Source organism: Molothrus aeneus, chromosome 8 (assembly GCF_037042795.1).
Source record: "Molothrus aeneus isolate 106 chromosome 8, BPBGC_Maene_1.0, whole genome shotgun sequence".
NCBI classification, from domain to species: domain Eukaryota; kingdom Metazoa; phylum Chordata; class Aves; order Passeriformes; family Icteridae; genus Molothrus; species Molothrus aeneus.
Window position 1 is genome coordinate 28,087,187 of NC_089653.1, and position 22,167 is coordinate 28,109,353.

General features: G+C 50.1%; 1 protein-coding gene across 3 annotated transcripts in view; it reads right to left on the reverse strand.

The window, feature by feature from the left end:
* AFAP1L2 (actin filament associated protein 1 like 2) overlaps positions 1-16,629 on the reverse strand; it is a 66,940-nt gene extending 50,311 nt beyond the window's left edge. For all 3 annotated transcript variants that reach the window (XM_066554821.1, XM_066554820.1, XM_066554822.1), the window contains exon 1: positions 16,522-16,629. In XM_066554821.1, coding sequence (XP_066410918.1) covers positions 16,522-16,537 — 16 coding nt within the window. In that variant the 5' untranslated portion in view covers positions 16,538-16,629. The remainder of the gene's footprint in view (positions 1-16,521) is intronic.
* Between the last annotated feature and the right edge of the window lie 5,538 nt (positions 16,630-22,167).

Consider the following 22,167-nt stretch of genomic DNA (forward strand, 5'->3'; position numbering starts at 1 on the left):
ACCAACCATAAAAAATCCCCACAAAACCGCCACACTCAGAACCTCCCCCAGGCTCCCTCCTGGCTCTCAAACCAGCGGCAGGGATGCTTGGCTGGATTCTCAGCACCAGCAAAGTGCCTGACAGCCCATGGCCACAGAAGAACAGCTCCTGCTGAAGCCAGGCACCTTTTCCAGGAGGGAGGCTCTGTGGCAGGGCGCACTCCTGTGCTGCCAAGCCCCTCACACTGCCCAGAGCACACCCAGGAGGATGCACTGCTGCCCCTCCTTCCCCAGGACAGTGGCACCAACCAGAGCATGCTCCTGCCAAGGAGCAGGTTCTGCTGCTCCCTGCACAGCTGCCAGGCTAATGATGGCTTATTTTCAGGGACAAGCTCCAAGCTCAGCTGCTGCTGCTGCTGCTGCCAAGCCCTGTCACAACAGAACATCAAGCACAGGACTCTGCCAGGTGCTTTGGCTGCCTGCCCTCCTCCAGGAGCTGCTCTTCTGCTCTGCATCCCTTCCCACCACATGCTGTGTCTCACAGGACCACAGGCATGCCACAGGAGGGTCTTTGGGCACTTTTGCAATGTTATTGGTGTCCAACACTTCTGGAGTCCCCTGCCCTGTGTGACAGTGTTCACAGGGGTCATAGGATGAGGGAAGAGACGAGGATCTGACTCCATGTTTCAGAAGGCTTGATTTATTATTTTATGATATATATTACATTAAAACTATACTAAAAGAATAGAAGAAAGGATTTCATCAGAAGGCTAGCTAAGAATAGGAAAAGAAAGAATGATAACAAAGGCTTGTGATTTGGACAGAGTCCGAGCCAGCTGACTGTGATTGGCCACTAATTAGAAACAACCACATGAGACCAATCCCAGATGCACCTGTTGCATTCCACAGCAGCAGATAATCATTGGTTACATTTTGTTCCTGAGGCCTCTCAGCTTCTCAGGAGAAAAAATCGTAAGGAAAGGATTTTTCATAAAATGTGTCTGTGACAGCCCTGGGCACAAGGGACACCCCTCTCTCCAGCTGGGGGTTTGGGCCCCTACCTGGGCAGGGCCTTTCCAAGGCTGTCAGGCCACTGTGGCCCAGCCTGGAGGGACACACAGCTAACCTGCAGTGCAAAAGGTTCCGACAGATGCATAAAAAAAAGAGGGAAGTTTCACCCTGACAACCAGTATGAGGTACATGTGCATCCCAGGCTCTCACTGTTTGCCACCTCATACAGATCTTCTATCTTCATACCCTAAATGGGTTTCAGGTTATTGGAAAGCTTATTTACTTCTGCTGGGCTTGGATCAGGCCCCTCCTAGGTAAAAAACCCAACAGCTAATGGGCATGCCACATACATGGAGCTTCCACTCCTATTAGCAGGCTTCACAGGGACAACACAATTTTCCACCCATGCATTAAGCCAGTCCAATACTGACATCAGCTCATTTCCATTGATCCTGATTACATAATAGTGACTTAATTCTCCACAGAATTGAATTTTCCATATGTTTGGATCTTTTGCAGTTGCTACATGACTTCCTTGTTCCCTGCTGAATTTATAATTTATTATCTCTTTGTCCTATGCTTAAAAAGTATGGCCTTTGCTGCAAGCAGAAAGTTCTACAGATTTTTTGGGGGTTTTTTGTTTCCTGATATGTTTATCACATCAATTTCCTTCCATCTAAGAGACCTCCATGCAGTATGGACATCCCTAGAGCTCAAAGGATTGCCCCCAGTTGTGAAGTTCCATTCTGTTACAACATACATTAAGAGCAGCTAATACCCATCATGGCACCCAGGTCCTTAGGTACATTTACTGTTATTTATAATTCATAAACATTGATTTTATGAGATCTAAGTGTTGTCCAAAAACCCCAGGTGATTGTAAAGGTTACAGTTTTATGGCTGCAGATGAAAATTCTCACTGCATGTGTCCCACCCAACAGGGAGGAATCTGTAAAACTATCCACTCAGAAAACACCCAGTAACACCTCTGGCTCAGCTCATTTCCTGGAGGACTGGAGCCCACATTTCCAGTCTCTCTGAGAACATACACATTTCCAGTGCTACTCACAAGAAAACATTTTTCCTTTAACATTCATGCAATGCCACTGGGTAAAGCCATAAATTTTCACAATCTTCTTTTATAGCAAAGGCAGCTCTATGCACTCAGGACAGAAGTAAACTGGAACAAGGGAACATCAAAAAGACATTTTAAACTATTCTATTGGAAAGGCTTGAATTCAGGGAAAAGATATAATCTAAAGGAAGGATCCCTGGGTTGAAAAAGCCTTTTCTGTGGCAGGAGAGCCACTGCCCACAGTAAGGCTTTTAAAATATAAAATTAACCATCTGCTCCTTCATAGAAAGGAACTCCTTCTGCCTCTGCAGGCCTTTGAAAATGGGTGTTAGTTCCTGGAAATGTATCAGCAACACAAATCATCATAATGGTATGTGCAAAGGGAAGCTGGAGAGGAAGAGAAGGATGTGATGACATCTGGGAGCTCTCAGCCCTCTGCAGTGCAGGATGGGCAGCAGGTGCCACCTCCCTCCCACACAGCCCAGCATGAGAGCACCTGTGACCCTGCTCCCTTCTCCTCGAGGAAGGAGCACAGTCCTTCTGTTCCACACCTGCCAGAGGTCATTCCCCAGCTGCTCACCCTGCCAGAGGCTGCTGGGGCTGCCCAGGAGCTGCAGGGAGCAGAGAGCCCTCCTGTCCTAGGTGCTTGCCTGAGCTCAGCCAGTGCCTGGCCAGACCCTTGCTGCCCTCCAGCCACGCTCTCAACACTTTCTGCTTTCAAGCCTTGAGCTTCTGAGCCCTCTCCAAGCACAGCCTCTGCTCTCACTCACAGCAAATTGACAAGCTGCACTCTGACATTGCAGTGGGACAGCCACAGCCTGCTGAGTGCAGGTGGCTCTGACACAGAGCCAGGACAGCTCTGATTTGGGGACAGCAGGGAACGTGGGTAGCTGCATCCTCAGCACACCTCCTGATACAGACACACTGTCTCCAGCTCTCACATCACAGCACTGGCTGCTCTCTGGCATCAGTGAAAATGGCTTTTTGTTTGCCTTGCCAAGCAAGGATATTATCTGATTCTCCCATTATATACATCCAATCTGAGTAATATGATGCCCTTACACATCACACCCATAAGGGTAACAGGACCTTCCAGACCATGGAATAATCCTTAGAAGTACTGAAGCAAGTGACCTCACTGGGAATATTTTGCATTCAAATGGGGAGACCATCAGAAGATGCACACTCTCCAGACCATGGGATGAACTAGATCACTTAAAGGATCTTTTCTCTCTCTAGGAGGAGATATGTCACCTCCAAACCTGCACAGCTTGGGCCACCTAATCAGACTCCTATTTTGTAACAAATTCTGTGACCAGGGCTACAAGACAGGCCAGATGAGTCCTGCTCCCAGGCATCACTGAAGCACCTGCACATCTTCAGCATCCCAAGTGAGCCCACTTGACAGAGCTTTGCTACCCAACAGACTGGCTCCCTGCCCCAGCACCCTGCTCCTGCTCCCATCACTGCCCAGGCTGTCAAGTCAAGCCAGCAGAATAAGAACCTTGTGAAAATCAAGAGTTGCCTGCTGGTGAGAAGGGGAACTAATGCCAGAGATGGTGCAGGAGGTGGGATTGCGAGTCTGAGGAGAAATAAACTTCTCAGCCTCAGCAGAAACAAACTCTTAGCAGCAGGATACTTCACAAGGCAACTGTGCCAAAGAAGCCCCCATCACCTCCTGCATGCAGCCACCAAGAAGAACCAGGACACATTCTTCAGGTAGAGACCCCTTTGTTAGCTTACACAGGACAGCGGCGCAGAACAAAATGACGAATCAGGGGCTGGATATAGAATAAAGCTGCAGAAATAATGAGCACCAGTGACACTTTGCTTCCCCACTGGGGACTGCCAGCAGCCCGTGGTGTGGAGCCAGATGTGTTTCACCACATCCCCAGGACACTGGCCACGCCGCAGGGCCCTCGCTCCACGCGGGTGTGCAGCAGAGACCCAGGCGTGCTGCAGCTGTGTTTGTTTGGCCAGCTGCAGTGCCACAGAACACAGCTGCATTGATCAGGGCTGTCACCTGGCTCGGGATGAAAGCAGCTCAGTAGCAGGGATCTGGCCATCCCTGCTCTGTGCAAGAGGAGCCAGCCCAGTGACCGAGCGGGGTCTGAGCGCGGCCGCCTCCTGAGCCAGAGCTCTGTCAGAGGTGACAGAGGGGATGAGGCACCGGGGCAGGGTGAAGGGCAGGCAGCAGAGATGGATTATGGAGCCTGACTTGAGGCCAGGAGATCGCAGTTTTCATCCTGGCCCCACCTCTGGCTTGAGCTGCACTGCAGGAAGTCTTTCCCCTTCCTGCTTTGTCCACACTGCTCATTATTCCTATCGCAATTGGAATGATCTTACCCCACCCCCCGTCCTTTCTGACTTGAGGAAAACTCTTGGCAACCAATATCAGAAATGGGGTTTTTTTTTCTCTCTTCAGAAAAGCCTCCACACTTCATTTCAGATGTTTATGGTTTTCATTTTCACATAATATATGCTATGACTGATGTGTCAAAGCCATCATAGCCTAAACCTCCAGGTTTCATTTCTAAATGCACTATAAAGAATTGCTCCCTGCTACTGACTGAGTCATCTTCTCTAGATCAAAGCCTGTCCTGCTCAAACTGAAACAAAACAGTTTGGTATTTGACTCTTTCATCTAGAAGCCAGTTCTGTCTGTGCTAAGCAGCACCTCCCTTTCCATATTCAAAATGGAACATTTTCCTTCCTTCTGTCAGTATGATGGCAGAGCAGGCCTGCACATTTGTGAATAACCAACAAAAAAACAACTGCATGAATGAGGAATGGCAATCGTGCCATCAATGGGTGAAAGAAAATTTGAAATTCCATCCCAGAATCTGGGATAAGCAAGCATTCCCAGCAGCACTATTCCATCAGAAGCTGGAAAGGCTTCAGCCTAGAGGATCAGGGAAGGTGACAATGTCCTTGCTGAAGTGCCCACAGATGATTTGGCTGCATTTTCACAGAGTATGTCTCCAGTGTGGCAGAATCTCCTCATCTTTCATGATCCAAATAACTAACACAGTCCAGACACTGGTCTGGAGCAAGGGTCAGCCACGTCAGTGCCATTAGCACCTGGAATTCTGAGCATGTCTGCCTGGCTAAGGACTTGTCAGGTCTCCATCCCTCCTCTATAACAAATCAGCTTTAATTATGCTAAATTCAAAGGCATCTTTATGAATTGCACCAGAGATACAGTTAGGTAATGGATCAGTAAAAACTGGCAAAACTTGCAGTCAATCCAGTGTAAATCTTAGACCCAGTCTGATGTTTGTGGTCAGCCCACTGACTATGCTGGAATGACACCAGGAATTAATTTGGCCCTTCCCACCTCATCTAAATGTGGGCCAACAGACATGCATGTTTATCAGGAAAAACAAGAACATATGCTGGAAACAGAGCATTTCCAAAAAAAACCTCAATCCAGCATGGGAACAAAAGCCAACTGCAAAGATTTTGTAGCTAACCAGAATGTCAGAGTGAGATTGTCTGATCAGGGTTAAATGTTAGAAGAATACTTTAAAGAAAGCCCTGGAGCATCATCCAGACCTACACATTTTTAATGGAGACACCGAGCAGCCAAAAGTGTAAGAATGTGTGACCTGGAAGGGGTACCCAACAGTCCATGGCTCTTACCCTGGGACAATGCCAGTTCCAAAGGGACAGCCAACAGCCTATGTTAACCATGAGGATGGTCCATTTTATCCCCTGCACAGCACTAATAGGACACCCTATTTATGTTCTTCAGTCCCTCTCACACAACGTACTCAACGCCCATCTGTGCTCCTGTCAGTCCCCATGGCTTCAGCATTCCTGTGGGAGCTGTAACTGACCATCAGAAGAATAAAAGACTGACCATAGCTGAAATGGTATCAGCAGCAAATGAAAAACAAAACAAAACAAAACAAAAACCAGCATATAAGCTTAGGGGATGCCATTATTTAGGCCAAAGAATTGAAGGAAGGCTGACGTAGCCAATCCAAAGAAACACCAACGTGAAATCCTGTGCTGTTCCACACAGATTTCCAGCCAGAGCCAAACCTTGCCTCTGGGTGCTGCCCCTGCAATTCAGGCCATGCTCTGGCTGGGCTGGATTCAGCAGGGATCAAATGGATGAACCTGCCCTCTCCCTTCCTACAGCACTCCAGGTTTTTCAGCCTCAGCATGGCCCAGAGCTTGCTGCCTTTATTTCTAAGTACAATAAAACTGTCACTGCTCTTTTGGTTTAAGAGCTCCAGTGAACTATCAGAATTAAAAATAAATCATTCTGTTTCGGGGAATGTTGAGCCTCCTGGGTCTAGAAAGCATTTGTTTCTCTTCTCAGCTAGACGTGGGAATTCAGCCTTTAGGATAAAGTATGGGACTTTTGATTGCCATTCACTTCCCCCAACTCTGCCAACTCCCACTTCAATTTCCAGAAATAGATCTCGTCTACACTTAGAGAGCATCTGTTGGAAGAACCTGATAGGAAAACTACACTGGCAGAAGTTAACCAGTGCAGGATGCCAACAGGCTCAGGCTTCAAGCACCCTCACTCAGGTCTGCTCTGCTTCACACACTGCCAGTTCACACTGGCTCAGCACAGACCAGTGCAACCCATACAAAGAGAGTCCATCAGTATTTTGGCATTTCCTGGTGATTAAAGCAAGAGCCTGTTGAGTTGAGAGCGTGACAGGCCACCATGATCCAAGTGCTCGGATGACAGACCACATCAGCAGCGTCTCCAGGGCTGTGGATCACAGTCAGACAGAATTACAGTTCAATAGCCCAGAAATCAAGAGTATATGTTGGCATAATTAATACACTTTGTGATTGATTTACTGGTGAATTTTCCTAGGACCAGACCTTGGAGCTCACATGGACTCAAACATAAGCCAAACCACACTTGGAGCATTGATAATTTTCTGACACACTTTAATCAGTTACATGGTCTGCACAGAACTGTATTAGGGCAGCCAGCACCAAACAAGTCAATAATTCCTTTCAACAACTGGAAGACAACCTAGTTTCCAAGAAGCATCATCTCATGAGGGGGACAATTTCAAAACTCTAGCTATAGCAAACTAAACTGATGTGGCACATAGGCAACTAGATAATATCATCAGCTAGCACTGCTCATTAGAGAAAGGCAAGAGTGTGCATGGATTTGTGTGTGCTTCCTGTAACACGACTAGTAGAGAGAAAACAGAATAAAGTTGAAGCAATAATGAAAATCTGTGTTTATACAAAATAATACCATGCTTAACTCAAGAATAAATCATTTACAAGTGTTGCTTTGCTAAATAGCTTGGTAGCTGACTTCTGTTGAAACAAGACAGGCCCTTGTGAGCAGAAACTGATTATATTATTAACTCCTTACTGTTATGATTACTTAAGTTATAGACAGAATCCAGTAACCCTTGGTTAGGACCATGATGAGAGTTCAGTCCTCATGTCTCCCTACAGCTTTTTCACAGCCTGGCTGGAGGAGGCATTGCTGGATGAACTGGTGGGTGAAGGGTGAAGAAGCTGCTCTGCAGACATGACTGACTTATTCCAGAGGTCATTGGCTTTTAGGTCACTGTGACCCTGCACTGGCTTTTAGGGCTTTCAGGTCACTGTGACCCTGCACAGGCTCACCAGCAGCTGCATTCAGCTCTGACACTGCTGCTCAGAGGAGCAAGACACACAAATAAGTGTGGAGCACAAACAGTGGTGTGGGAGAAAACCAAAACCGTCCAAAACTGTCACATGCACATTGCACTGGCAACTGCACAGCTCTGGGGCACTTGTGACTGTCTTCCAACGAGACAGGTGAGGTTGCTGAACTCCAAAAGCCCCTGCAGGCCCTGCTCTGGCTACACCTAGAGCCCCAGGCACCCAGTGCAACGTGTCCCAGATGAGGTAAACAACCCACATGGACTGAAAAAATCCAGGAGGAAAAGCACGTAGCCACCCTGCTGCCCAGGAGACTCCAGACCCCTGCAGCAGTGGATGGTGAAGCCAGAGCCACTCTGCCAGTGTGTCCCTGCTGTCTGTTACCTCAGGCTTGGGGAGGAGGGCTCCTGACCACTGGAAGCAGCCAGGCTTGCCTGGCACCTCCACTCAGACCTAGTGTACACAACTTCACACACAAAAGCATCTCTTAGCAAAAGAGATGCAGCCCTGTGCTTGTGTACTGAATTCCCAACAGGGGGAAAAAACCCCAGCTGTGGCTGGGTGATAGGAATGCACATCCCACCCCTCTGCCCAGGTAACCACAGCAAGGTAAAGACAGCTCAGCTGCTTTGTTAACTGAGCTCAATTAATCTGAGTGTTCTCTTCTTCTTTATCACATTTCAGCAGCTACCAGGACCAAGCAATCCTTCAGCAGATGTGGAACTGAACGCTGTACAATCTGTACACTACAATCCCAGCTTGCTGCCTGATGCTGCATTCCCCAGAGCCAGGGAGAAGTCAGAAAAGTATGACAATAAAAAGAGCAGACATTCCCACCACTCAAGACTACGTGGCACATTTTTAGAGACTGCAGTGGAACACAAAAGATCCTTGAAGATGCTGGGTTTACACAGAGGAGACAGGATGTGCTCCCCAGGCAGGCAGCCTGGATGGAGCTGCTGATGGGGTGGATGGATGGAGCAGACAGCCTCCAGCTGCCACAAGCCACTGCACAAGTCTGGGCTGGCCACATCTCCACTTTTAAATTCAGCCCCAACTCCCACAAGTGCTGGCCCCCTACGTGCTACAGCCACGTACCTGTTGTTACCAGCAGGCACCCAACAGTCTCTCTGCATTCTACTGATTTCAGCTCCTTCCCAGCAGGACCATCAGAGTTAGAGCTGCTTGGCACTGGGACTGTCTGAACAAACCCATGGGTTCCTTCCAGAGATGACAAACTGACAGTGCTACTGGAAGGCTGCAGCTGGCTCGGTTGCATTCCTCAGCAGAAGAAAGCCCCAAATTTCACACACACTTGTGGAGGACTTTCAGCAAAAGCCACTTGTGATATCATGTGGCCTTGTGCAACTCAGGTTCTCTTTGAGCCAGCTCGTTCTTCCCAGCCTCAATAGCTGTCACTCTCTGCAGTGACAAACAGCAATGATGAGATCTGCAGAGAGACCCTGGATCAGAGATCCCTCTGCAGATACCTTATCTCGTCTCACAGGAGCTGCACACACACTTCCCCTCAGCACCTGCCTGGGCTGGCTGCCTCAGAGCACACACAGGCTGCAGGACAGAGATCCCCTCCTTGCAGCAGACCAAGACTTGCTCCCCATCTCACTCAGGCCAAGAGGGAAGGGCTCCAGCACACACTGTAAAAGAATCTCCTGGCTCAGACCCACCTCTTTCAAAGCACTGCTGCCAAAGTGTTATGCAAACTTCTTCAAAAGGCATCCCAACTGCTTAGCTGCCACCTCTACACTCCAAACTCAGTGCCAGCTCTGGAAAGCCTCATTAATTATTAGCAAAATTGGGAATCGAAAGATTTTTTTTTAAAGATTCAGTCTCCTACAACACAAAAGGAAGTAAAAAAACTCACATGCATCACACCAGTGCTGGGGGCAGTTACTGCTCCTGGTTATCTCTGGAGGAGATTCCTACACTCAGAAGTAAGAAGCCCACAGGCTAAACTGCCAGCTAAGACTTGTGAATCCCTATTTCCCAGGCTTTTCTAAGATTTGTGCTATAATTTTATCCTAAGCAGATCCAAAGTGCAAAAAGAAAAAGAAAAAAGAAACAGAAATACATCAGAAATTCTTTATGCAACACAGAGCACAGTCCACCCAAGGAGGGGAAATACTTTTATTAAATTGCAAGTGGCCAAGTCTGTATGTTATGTGGGAGTTTCAGTCTGATCCCATAATTCTGAGATATTTACTTCCAGACAGAGCTGTTTACAACCAAAGACAACACTGCCATGCTCCAAACCATCCTCAGGCTTGCTTTCTATGGAATTCTGCCCATGCAGAAAGCAATAGGTCAGCGGAGGGGCGGAGGGGAAATGTATTTTAATAAGTCCTGGCCCTTGTCCTTTGAACTTCAGACCAACCCAGCACATTTCCCAGGCCTGTGGCAGGAACTGCCCTGCTCCCAGCTCCTCAGGCAAGGGCTGCTCTCGCAGCCTGGCCCACCAGCCCCAAGGGAAGCCACTCTGGGTGGCTGCAGCCCTGGCTGTCCCCTGTCCCAGCAGGGTTTGGGCTCGGGGGGCACAGTGCCAGCACTGCTGCACTGAGCTGTGCCAGGGCCCCAGCTCCTCTGGCCACCCTGAGCAACTCCTGTTTGTCTTGGAGGCTTTTCCCTCCTAAAGCTCTGCTCCCTGGATTCAAGTAAATCTAGTAATTTTATTTAAAAAAAAAAATAGTAAGAACGTCGGGTACCAGGGTATTAGCGGCTTCCTGCTGAGCACTTCTTTCGTTTGTGAGCTCCTACAGCCATTCCTTCAGTTCACACAAGGTTTTTAGCCATGCACCATGGCACACAGCAAGAAGTTTAATCCCTCTTCTTCACATAGCAGCATAGCTCTTCCAATGGAAATGCCTTCTCTCAGCTGCTACCAGGGAATTTGTCAGTTCACTTCTTCCCAATCCACCACCACCCCAGGAAGTGGCTCATGAGCACCTGCACCAGCAGTTCCTTGGAACAAGACCCTGTCAGACTCATCTCTGACCCACAGAGCTGTGCTGACAGGCTGCTGCACAGACTGGACCAGTCTGTCTTGTCTGTTGACCCAAAAGAAAAGCACAAATGACTCAACTTCAATGATGAAGTAAACAATAATATGCAGGTCATCAAACTGGCTGTGTGACTGTAGGATCCCAATTCACTTGTTGGGTCTGGATCTGTGCTTCAGCCAGACAGCTTCAAAGAGGAACACCCATGCCCTGGGTGCACATGCTCTGCATCCCCTCTGATCATAGGTGCACCTCTTAATTTTGGTTCCCCAAGACGTCCCCTACAGCTCTGGGCTCTCTGGTTGCTATTGCCTGAAGATGCACTTCCCTGCATGACATTAATCCTGCCTGTCCACAGGGTACAGCAAATTAGAGTTTACAAAGACTTCTCAAAAGAACAGCATCCCTAATTTCCCTTGATCTAGGGAGGATGGTTGCAAGGACAGCATTGGCCATTGATGAAGGAGCTTGGGATTCGGGTCCTGAATTTGCCATGAAATCTTAAGGACTCAGACAAATCACTAAACCCTTCATATGTACTTTATGTTGAGATGGAAACCTTGAGGAACACGTATGCAGCTGAGCAGGTGTCCAGAATTCAGATTGTAAAGCCTGTGTGGCTTTGGTGCTCACGAGCTGCCCAGTTGCCCGCCTGCCCCCAGCCCTCCTTGCTGCTGGAGCTGGCAGAGCCAGCCATGCCCCAGCTAGAGCAGTACAAGCACTTTTGCATAGACACTCCCTGTGCTGCTGGCTGTGGGTGTTCAGTGAAAGCCATCAGTGAGAGCCCAGGAACAATGCCCTCGTTCAGGCAGAGCCTCCAGCCCCCAGCCAGGCACACAGAGCCAGCTCCCAGGACAGGGGAAGCTGTGGGGAGGAAAGGGTTTTGCTTACACACAAAGGTAAAGGAAGGGCTCTTGCCTTGTCTAGGGCTCTCCAAAAGCAGATGCCCAAAGGCTCAGAGCTTGTAAGCTATAGCTTTTATCTTCTTATTTTCCCTTCTTTTAGGAAGAAAGCATCTCTCCTGGCTTTAGGAGCAGGGCTCTTGGCAATTTTGGTAGTGACACAGATGGGGCACAGACCCCAGAGCAGCAGGGGTACTGCTCCCTTGCCCTTCACTCCATGGATCCCTGCCCCTTGCTCACAAGAGATGGAGGATCCCCAGGGATCATTTTGGGGTATCAAAAGGAGCCCCCCAAACCTGGCATTTACACGCACACCTCCCAAGGGCCATGGCTGCTGATGGAATGGGGCTGAAGCCAGCATCCCCAGAGCCCATCTGCAGTGAGCCTGTCCTGGTGTGGGGAGCATTGGAGAGCCTTGTGTGCACATAACACAGCTCAGAGCATCCTCATGTGCCCTGTCTGAACAAGGAATGCAGCTGTGCTAGAATAGACAGAAGGGCTGCACTGGCACAGGTGGGATGGCTCGGAAGGGTGGGCATGGCAGATGTTTGAGACAGGCTGTGGTTTCAGTTCCAGAAAAAAAGCTTCATGTCCTCAGGCCCTGCAGAGTAAACAACTCTGCACTCCTGCTGCCCACTCCCCAACAGAGCCTCTTCCATTCTCCAAAACCAAGCAGGGTCTCTCTCTCATAAGTGAGAGTTACTGTGTATGTTATGAGGTTATGCATGACACTAATTTTCATCTGCATTTAAAAGAAGGCTCAGCCCAGCAGCTGGAAGCTGTACTGGGTTTGGCACAGAGCAGTACATTGCCCTGCTTTCTCCAGCTGCCACACCAAGACAATGAGTTAGACACAACAGCTGTGTGGACAATCAGCTGGGGAGAAACCACATATGTCTGCAGACAGACCAGATTTTGTTCATATGAATCAATCCATTTGCAGCTCTGATTAACAACAGTTTATAAAGCACCTCAGATTGTTACCAGGGTTTGTCCTTCATTCATGTCTCCACTCTTCAGTCTAACCCCAAGCATATCCCTTTGTATGTGCAAGAACATGTGCCCTAGTCCTAAACAGACCCATCCCCTTTGCCCTCCCAGTTAAAACATGTTAACTTAGCAAGCAAACACTTCTTTCTACCAAGTCACCATTTTACTCCTTATCAACACTAACCTGTTGATTTCTGTTAAGAAGACAACCTCTCCTTCATGGGTAAACAATGTTCATCTCCTTGGAGGAGCACTGCAAACATTCCCAAGGACCCTCTGACAAGGAATGTGAAGCTTGAATCTTTGCTCAACAGAGATAGTAAAACATGAATGCCAAACACTTCTCTTTGAAGAACTGGGCTGGAAGGTGCTCTGATTACCATTACAGACCTCTAACACATTTAAAACACAGTAATAATTTTACAAAACTCTCCATGCTCACATCACTTAACATTTTAGACTACGAACATAGGGCTGCATCACCCATGACTGAGGTGACAGGGGTGTCAGTCTGAGAGCACTTGACAGAGATGGCAGGTAAATGAAGGTGTCCCCAGCACATCCCTCAGCAGCAACAGTGCCCTCAGCACCTCCTGGGGTCTGCAGATGCTTGGTCACAGACCAGCCAGCCATGTCTGACAAGCGTGGTAAGGAGCAGGCAAGAAGCCATAATGCCCCTAGAACAGGGAGCACAGGCTGGCACAGTTGCCATATTCAAAGGCAAAACACATGGGAAAGGGGTGAGAGCACTCACAGGAAATAGAGGAGGAGCAAGAGACCAGCAGCTCTGTCCTTGTCACTGCAGTGACCACCCTGCAGTTCTCCCTCTTGTCCCCTTGGGCTGCTGGGTCTGCTGCTCCTTCTGCCTCACACACAGTTCCTAATCACAGGGAGAAGGTGCCTTTATAAACAGCATCTTCACCAACAGCAGACATTCTTTAGGGCAGCCTGGCAGGAAAAAAAACAACGCCTTGTGCACTTCGTGATTATCCTTCAGAGCTTCAGTAGCCTGAGAGGAGTCAGGAGGCAGCAGTGTCCTCCTGTGCAGCTGCCCTTGTGACCTCATTTGCAGTGGCTGGGAAAGGAAACCCATTCCCAGGAGAGTTTCACAATCTCTCCCTCACTTCCCACCATGCAAGTCCAACAGCCTGAGCTCTTCCCACTCCACGGGTCCCACCCTGCCAGCCCCAGCCTCCCACCCCAGCTCTGCACACTCCACCCAGCAGGATTCCTGTGGCTGCTTCACCTCCATTGAAACAGCAGAGACACCTGCACGTGCCACCTCAGAGTCTGGATTATTGCACATCCCTGCCCGTGGTGAGTGGAAGGATGCTGCTGTTTGCTGATGATTGCAAACTTAATTTCATAAGCAGTAGGACAGATTTTGTAGTCAAATTCATTTTCCCAGAACACCAATTCATTGCTCAACAGCCCTCTTTGAGTCCATCCACCTCTATCATTCCAGGATTTCCCTGCACAAGCACAAGTGGCAAGGATGAAGACTTCCCATAGCAAGGCATCAACAAGTTATCCCCACCAGAACAGGCACATGTCCCTGGTGCTTATGAATAACAACCCACTTGTCTGCCCTCTCCACCTGCTCCTCAAGGCTCCCAACTCCCCCGGCCCAGCCTTCCCCCACACCTCAGCAGCTCCAGGTCACCCCCCACACTGGGGACATCTCCCAGGCACTGACCCAGCTGTGCTGTCACCTCTGGCTGCCCCACAGGGCTGGTGGTGCCTCATTACCACCCCTCTTCCCACACCAACACAAAAAAGCCCTGGCAGGGCTCTGCCATCAGTTGTGCTCGCTATTTATTCATCACACATGTGCAGAACATCCCCGCTGCTCTGAGGGAGCAGTGTGCATATTTAAAAAGAAATTATACAAAACATAGCTGAATCTTAATGAATCTACTGCTTTACTACTGGAACTGAATGGAATTGTGCAGACCCTGCCAGGCTGGGAAAAAAAAAAGAAACCAAACCAACTACACAATATTTGATTTGTAATATAATCCTTAAGATCGCTTTTGCAGTGTGTTATTATTGTGCTTATCAGGCACAGTTGTAAGGAGGAAAAGGATCAAAATGCAACAGGCAGCACAGTGCCAGCCCTGTCAGAATGCTAAAGTATTGCACAGTGAAAAAAACACCCAGTCCTGGCAAAAGTCAACTTCACACAAATGATACCTCAGCGTTAGGAAATGAGCTATTAGCTCAAATGCATCCACTGAGGTGTAAGCAAACCTTTCTGGCTTGACAGTAATAAGTACAAATGGGGTCTGCCAGAAATACGTTTGTTTAGCACCAAGTTCCCCACTGAAATGTTCGAGTTCCATGAGGAGGACAGCAGTTACAAGGAGAGTCCCATTTCCTCCCAACAGGTAAAATTTACCGCAGCCTTACTCCTGCTGCACAAGGGGTGGATCCGCCTCCTCCAGGGGAGGTTTCTGCACATCAGCAGGAGCAGAAATCAAAGAGCACCCACACACATCCGAGTGCTCCGTGCCCGGGCACCTCATCCCACCTCCTCCCGCCTCAGCTGGCAAGGAGAGCTCATGTTTGGAAAGAGCCCAGGAGTGCCCACAGCAGCACGGACCTGGGATGTGCCAGTCTCGGTGCTCAGGACCGAGCAGCATCACGCAGGAAGCGCCAGAGCCATTGATTGAGGGGATGTAAATGGGCTGTGGGTGACAGCCAGCCCGGATGAGACCTGCCAGGGAGAAGGCTGGGAGCTGCTCACCTACCCTCTCCCTAACCACCAAAACTATTTGCGTTTAGAAAACAGGACACTCAACGTCGTGCCTCTTCCGCCTGGGAGGGTGGGAAGCCCGCGCAGATGGGCGGCTTAGGACCAAAGACGGAACGGGCAATGCCAGACAACTGAGCGGCTCCAGAAACGCAACAAGCCGCTGCTTTTAAGTGGCAGAAGAAGGTCCCGATGGCCGGATCAGATAAAACGTGCAATTTTCCCACATCTCCCTCCTTCTCCTTCGCTTCCTACCCCGTGCCCGGGGCAGGTACTCAGGGACTTCACATCCCCGGGTGGGACCTGCCCGCGCTGCCCCGCACCTTCCCCATCGCTCCCCCAGCCGGCGGGCACCGCTTCCCCTCCATCCCCAGCTGATCCCGGGCGGGCACCGCTTCCCCTCCACCCCCAGCTGATCCCGGGCGGGCACCGCTTCCCCTCCATCCCCAGCTGATCCTGAGCGGGCACCGCTTCCCCTCCATCCCCAGCTGATCCTGAGCGGGCACCGCTTCCCCTCCACCCCCAGCTGATCCCGGGCGGGCACCGCTTCCCCTCCACCCCCAGCTGATCCCGGGCGGGCACCGCTTCCCCTCCATCCCCAGCTGATCCTGAGCGGGCACCGCTTCCCCTCCATCCCCAGCTGATCCCGGGCGGGCACCGCTTCCCCTCCATGCCCGAGCTGATCCCGGCCCCAGGGCGGGCACCGCTTCCCCTCCATGCCCGAGCTGATCCCGGCCCCAGGGCGGGCACCGCTTCCCCTCCATCCCCGAGCTGATCCCGGCCCCAGGGCGGAGATCGCCTCCCCCGGAGCCAGTTCCCGTCCCCACCGTCCGTCCGCCTTTCCTCGGCGGAGCGGGACCCCGCTCTCCCCGCCGGTCCCGCTGGCGGGACAGCCCCTCCCGGCCCCAGGACGTGCTCAGCCCGCTCTCACAGGGACCCTTCCCCGCAGCCGATCCCGGTCCCACTCTCGGGAAGCATCGCCTCGGGAGCTGCTCCCGCATCCCAGCGCCGCTTTCGCACGCGGGGGGACAGCATTCCTCAGGAGCCCGTGTCAGGGGTCTGTCACCCCCAAAGCTCACCGCCCCGCAGGTCCCCAGAGCCCCCGGCGGTCCCCGAGCGAGGACACGGACACGCGTGACGCCCCCATCCCCTCACCTTTGTACTTCTCCATGGCGATGAGCGAGACCGCAGCGCAGCGACCGCCGAGGGCTCCGGGACACGGCTCCGCTCCGCTCCGCTCCGCAGGCTCCGCTCGCAGCAGCAGCGCCGGCTGCCCCGGCCGGCCCCGCTCCGCAGGCTCCGATCGCAGCAGCAGCGCCGGCTGCCCCGGCCGGCCCCGCTCCGCAGGCTCCGATCGCAGCAGCAGCAGCAGCCCCGGCCGGCCCCGCCCGCCCGCCCCGCCCCGAGGCGCGCAGCTGGCCGGGATCGGCTCCGGGATCGGCTCCGGGATCCGGGCTGCCAGCGGCACCGGCTCTGCCGTGGGGAGAGAGCTGCGACCGCCGAGCCGACCCTGCCCGGGGCTTGGGGCCGGTCCCCGAGGAGAAGCGCCGGGCACCGGGCGCTGGGATGAAGCGGGGAGCGGCTCCTGGGGATGCTCCGTGTTTGGGATGCTGACCTCTGGCTGCAGTGCGGCTTTGGGCACGCTTGGGGAAGGCCCACGCTTTTGGGCACGTTTGGGAAAGGCCCCTCTTATCCCGGGATAGCCATGGGTGGTCCCGGTGCCATGAGCCCAGGCAGGAGCCTGGCAGACACACCTGGGCTCGGGGCTGGCAGGCTGGAAAGTTGGGTTCTCCTTCCACGCCGGGGTAGCTGTATCCGGAGCCACTGAATGTGCACTCTTCTTTCTAGTGATTTTGTTAAGGTTTCCTGATAGCACCTGGCTCCTGGACAGAGCCAGTCTCACAGGGATGTGTCCCTCTCCTTGGGCTGCAGTGACATTTTTGCCTGATTTCTGCCGTGGCAGCCAGAAATATCATGTCCAAAGTGCACAAATAGTCACACGTGGAGAAGTGGGCATCCAGTCTGACCTCAATATAAGGCACAGGTGACAGTCTGACCTCAGGCTAAAGTTGTGGAGACACTCAAGGAATTTACTGTGTATATCAATAATGAGAACATTGAAAGTAACAAACAGCAAAGTCTATGAGGGTTAGAGGGGAAATTTTATCTTCAAAATTAACATTGGTGTGGGGACTAGGGAGCCATACCTGTCTAATACAGGGCCTTTATAGCAAGAGGTGAGGCTAAGGGCCTGACCTGGGTGTGCAGCTCCAGTGTTCCTGTGGAAAAATATGCAACCATTACCTAGAAAATGAACTGCTCTCCTTGGTATCTGTAAGGTAAAGCCAACAGAAGGCTCACAGAACCTGTATTTGCCAGGTTTTGGACCTGTCAGCCCACAAACCATTGACATCCATGGTCCAAGGTAGCCTGGAAAATGTCACTGCTGCACCCCAAGGCTCCATCATGTGGCCCTCCTTACATTTTCTGAAAATAGCCATAAGCCAGTTCTCTTGGCTCACATGGAGAGCAAGCAGCCAGGCTGGATGGAAGAGCCCTGCCCTGACACTCCTTGGGTCCCTGTGTGCCCCTCCTGTCCCCACCCTGCCAGGCAGTGCTTGGTGGGGGTGACACCTCTCAGAGGAGCTCTGTGGAACCAGAAAGTGACCTGGGCCACATGGGAGCTCTCCATACAAGAGCAAGGCTGCATAAAGAGCTATTGCCACTCAAGGGAGCTGAGGCTGGAGCATCTCTCACCTCTTGCCAGGGCACACCCACCACACAAGGAGACAGGAAAGCCAAGTGCCTGAACCATCATATCCAGCAAGCAGATAGCAGTCTGCAGTAAATGGAGAAAAATAAATAAATGTGCCTGCCATGTAGGAATACTTCTCCTAGGGCTCTTCCCAGCTGTTTCTTGGCTATAGCTTTCAAAATCTAGCAGGGTGGGCCTTGGCCTTGCAAACCTTTGAGGTGTGTCTCTATCTTGAAGCAGGTGAGCAGGCATTCTGAACTAAGCAAGGATAATTAAGGATAATACCAGTTACACAAACTAATTAAAGATGATTTTGAAATATCAAAATGTCAGATACCTGTGATTCCTGTCTTCAGGACCCAGAGCCTTTACATTCCCTGCTTGTCCCTTCCTTCCCTTCCCATGATAAGGATGCTCTGGAATTCCAGGACTGCTGGTTAGGCCCAGGGCAATTGCTGAACAAGTGACAATGGACCAAAGAGTAATGCCAGAGGAATACAAGTTCTTCCTGTTTGCCCTCTTCTTCTTGCAGTAGGAAGTACCTAAAATACTTGGCAGTATTCTTTTTCAAACAGGCTGTTGTGTTCTGGGTTTTAATAAAACTGGGAAATACCCAGACCCTGTTTAGAATGAGGAATTAATGTTCCCAGTGTTGGTGCTGAAATCTAGATGTTTACCACTTTGCTCAAGTAGAGCAAACACAGCAAACTGGTTTTCCTGCTGGGACTTCTTGAAGCCAATAAAATAACAGCCATCTACCTGTACACCCATGTATTCATTGCCTTTTTCCTTCTTATTATTAGTGATGCTTATTAATGATGATGATTATTGTCATTAATGATGACTCAGGTGTGAAAACCCTGGAGGGCCAAGCTCATCTTGTTTAATCCCTTTTTTATGTGGCTGACATCCTATCATTCAGTGCAGAGCTTCATACTGCAGTTGACATGTTTTGATCCTTTTTTCCCTGCATATTTATGCTGTATTGATAGGCAGTCTGGCTGCTAGTGAAACTGGCACTTTTGGCTAAAGTTTCCCTGTACTATGCTGTGGCTTTCAATTGATGTCATTCTGCTTCTCTGGACTTACTGCCTTTAAGCTCTTTTGCTTCCTGTGAAACAGAGCAGGAATCAAGAATATATTTAGAAGTCTAAATGAACTCTGTGAACAATTACAATGATTTGTAATTGTTTTTTGTAATTGCGAAATACCTTGTGTAGTAGCATAATCCAAATCATCTCTTTTCTCCAATGGAAATGCTAAACACTTTTCTAATTTCCCTAAGTACCCTGTGCAGGTGTACATTGTTTCATTAATATTGTTGATTATTATTATTGATTACTACACCTACCTTTTGCATCAGCAAAGTCTTTAATGTCTATATTTGTCTAAATCTTTGCTATGGCTTTCTTCTCTTTGCTTGCACTTTGCTTTTTCCCTGGTTTAAGCTTGGCACAAAGTGTGGTGAAGGTTCTTGACCTCTCTGTGGTGAAAGCAAAGGAACCCTGCCTTGAGAACTTGTGTGCAGGTGCTCTCCACTGACTTCAGGGGAGTTGTGCTTGGTGGAGACTGTCAGGAAGAGCCACACCTGACCTGGAAAGTGCAGAGCTGCTCTCTGGGGTGTTTTCTCTCAGATATTGCTCAGATATTCCAGTTGCAGCAGTCCCCAGACTTCTTCCTTTCTTCAGGGAAAATATTCCATCTAGCAGAACAAAAGGTAGAAATTTCCTCCACACTTGAAGTGTATATGTTGTTTCATGAGGCTTTTCTGTCTCTCTTCCCCATGCACTTGTCAATGCTGTAAAAACCTAGTTCAGGAATTTACTCAACAAGACCGAGTTCAGTCAGAGATAGAGTTATCTTGGTTCTGTTAAGCTCCTGAAAGAAGGGAAGTTGTGTCAAATGCTCCACTTGTGCAGGCACCTGGAGGACAGATGGAGGAATAAGATGGCTTGGCAGACTGGGGTTAGCAGGGAGATCTCAGATCAGTGGTGTCCTTGTGTCCTCTTTGCTTCCAGAGATCATCTTGGGTCCCCACTTAGATGAAGGTGTAGTAGTGCACAGTTGTGGTCAAGCAGACATAAAACTTTTTCAGAGAGATTTGAGCAGAGGTGGCCTGAGCTGAGATTAAAGCTGAGGTGTGTCCCATGCCAAGAAATGAGAAAGCCAAAGACTTCTTCACTTTGGAGTCCCTGGCTTCAATAATGTAATGCTGACAATAATCTGAGGTAGGAGAATTCCTTTTGCCCATTTGAGGATTCCTCTGAACAGCAACAAAGCCTGTGGACCTAGGGACAGCTGAGCCAGCAAAACAACATTGCTGTCTCTGACAGGGAGAAGTCTCTGTCCTCCCACTGCTTCTGGCCAAATTATCTCTCTCTTTCCAGTGCCATTTTCACTGTTATGGCACCAACTTCCACGCTGAAATGACAGAAAACTAAAATGGCACATTCTTGTCCCACCTGGGGAGGATGAGTTGGGTTGCAGTGGAGCCAGGCAGGATTGGGACAGTACCAGGTAAATGGCAAACAGCTGCAGCTGGATGGAAGGAGGAGATCACTGAGCAGCTGGGAACACACAGCTGGGACTGGATGGAGCCATCATCAGTCACAGCTCAGCTGCCTCTTTGAAAGTCCCCCCAGTCTTCCTTTTGGGTGGGAGTACTGGCAGGAGTTCAGGATGTTTATGGAGCTCCCATCAATGTCTTTGAACCCTCATCTGCTGGATCCTGCTGGTTTTCCAGATTTCCTGATTCAAGGGATGAAGGGAATAATTGGTTTTGGGAATTTGAATGGAGTCCTCTGCTCATTCCCTAAGGAGATCTGAATAGCTGGACCCTGCCGACTGTCCTGATTCATGTGATCAAACACTCTGCATCCCATGCTGAAACTCGGAGGCACCCAGGCCCTGGGAACATGATTTTCTGGGAGGGGCTGTGATAAATGGCATTGCCACGTGTCTGAGGGCAGAAACACGTTGAAGATCCTGGGCTACCCACTCAGGAGCATGAGCAGCAGTCTTTCCCCAGAGGTAGCCCCTGTGGGTGCCTTTTAGCAGCCCAGACTTGTTCCTTGGTTCCAGGAAGGCACTGGCAGCCTGCCAGGCTTCAGTCAGTGGAAAAAGGGCCAGAAGAAACAGAGAGGCAGATGGGACAGCATGGCTGTTCCAGCAGAGCTGCTCACTTAAATACTCTGTTGGAGGCATGAATCCTTCACCTTGGATGATTTGTAAGTATGGTGCCTATGGGCTCCTCTTCTGAGGTGTTTTTGCTTCCCTGTGAAGCATGTCATGATTCCAGCTGTAAAAGAGGTGACCAAATTGTCCCCCAGCTGAAGCTGGCCTTAGACCACTGTTGCTCCACTGACTTCTGTCCAGCCATTTCTGACTTTCACCGATGAAAGGCAAGACAATCAACCCTAACACAAACAAAACCAGAGCTGTTTAGCTGCTCAGCCATACAAAAGCTCCATCACTGATACATTCCAGCAATGTTTTGGATTCTCTCAGACATTAACTGTTTCAAAAGAGCATGGCTGGGAAGAGGGTGTCTGGAGGGAGGGGGGGATTTCCCATTAAGGACAGCAGGACCAGATGTCTTTTTGATGAGCTTCTCTTGGCTTCCCATCATTTGACATTTCCTTTTCAGTTGTTAAGTCCAAGCTGCTTGTAGGCCAAATTACAGGGAGTCCTAATAGCTTGAATTGTTTTCTTTCCCTTGACAGATAGAATACCTTCCTGTGGCCAAAGTAGGAGGCATGCTGACCAGACAATGTGCTCAACAGCCACAGCATTTGTTCCTCCTGAAGCCATTTCTTCCTTGTACTTTTTTACTACCCCAGACCCTCTCCCCACTCCAGAGAAGTCCCTCAGCTTCCCTCTGACAATGTTCAATATCAGTTAGAGGAGCCCAAAGCATGCTTTGTTCCTTTCCCTGCAAACTTCTCATGGGGATGCTCACACCAGCAGACCTCCCCATTATCAGTGCCCTGCATTGCAGCTTGTAACACCCCCAGGCACCACAGGATGTGGCCATCAGCTTCCCAAGA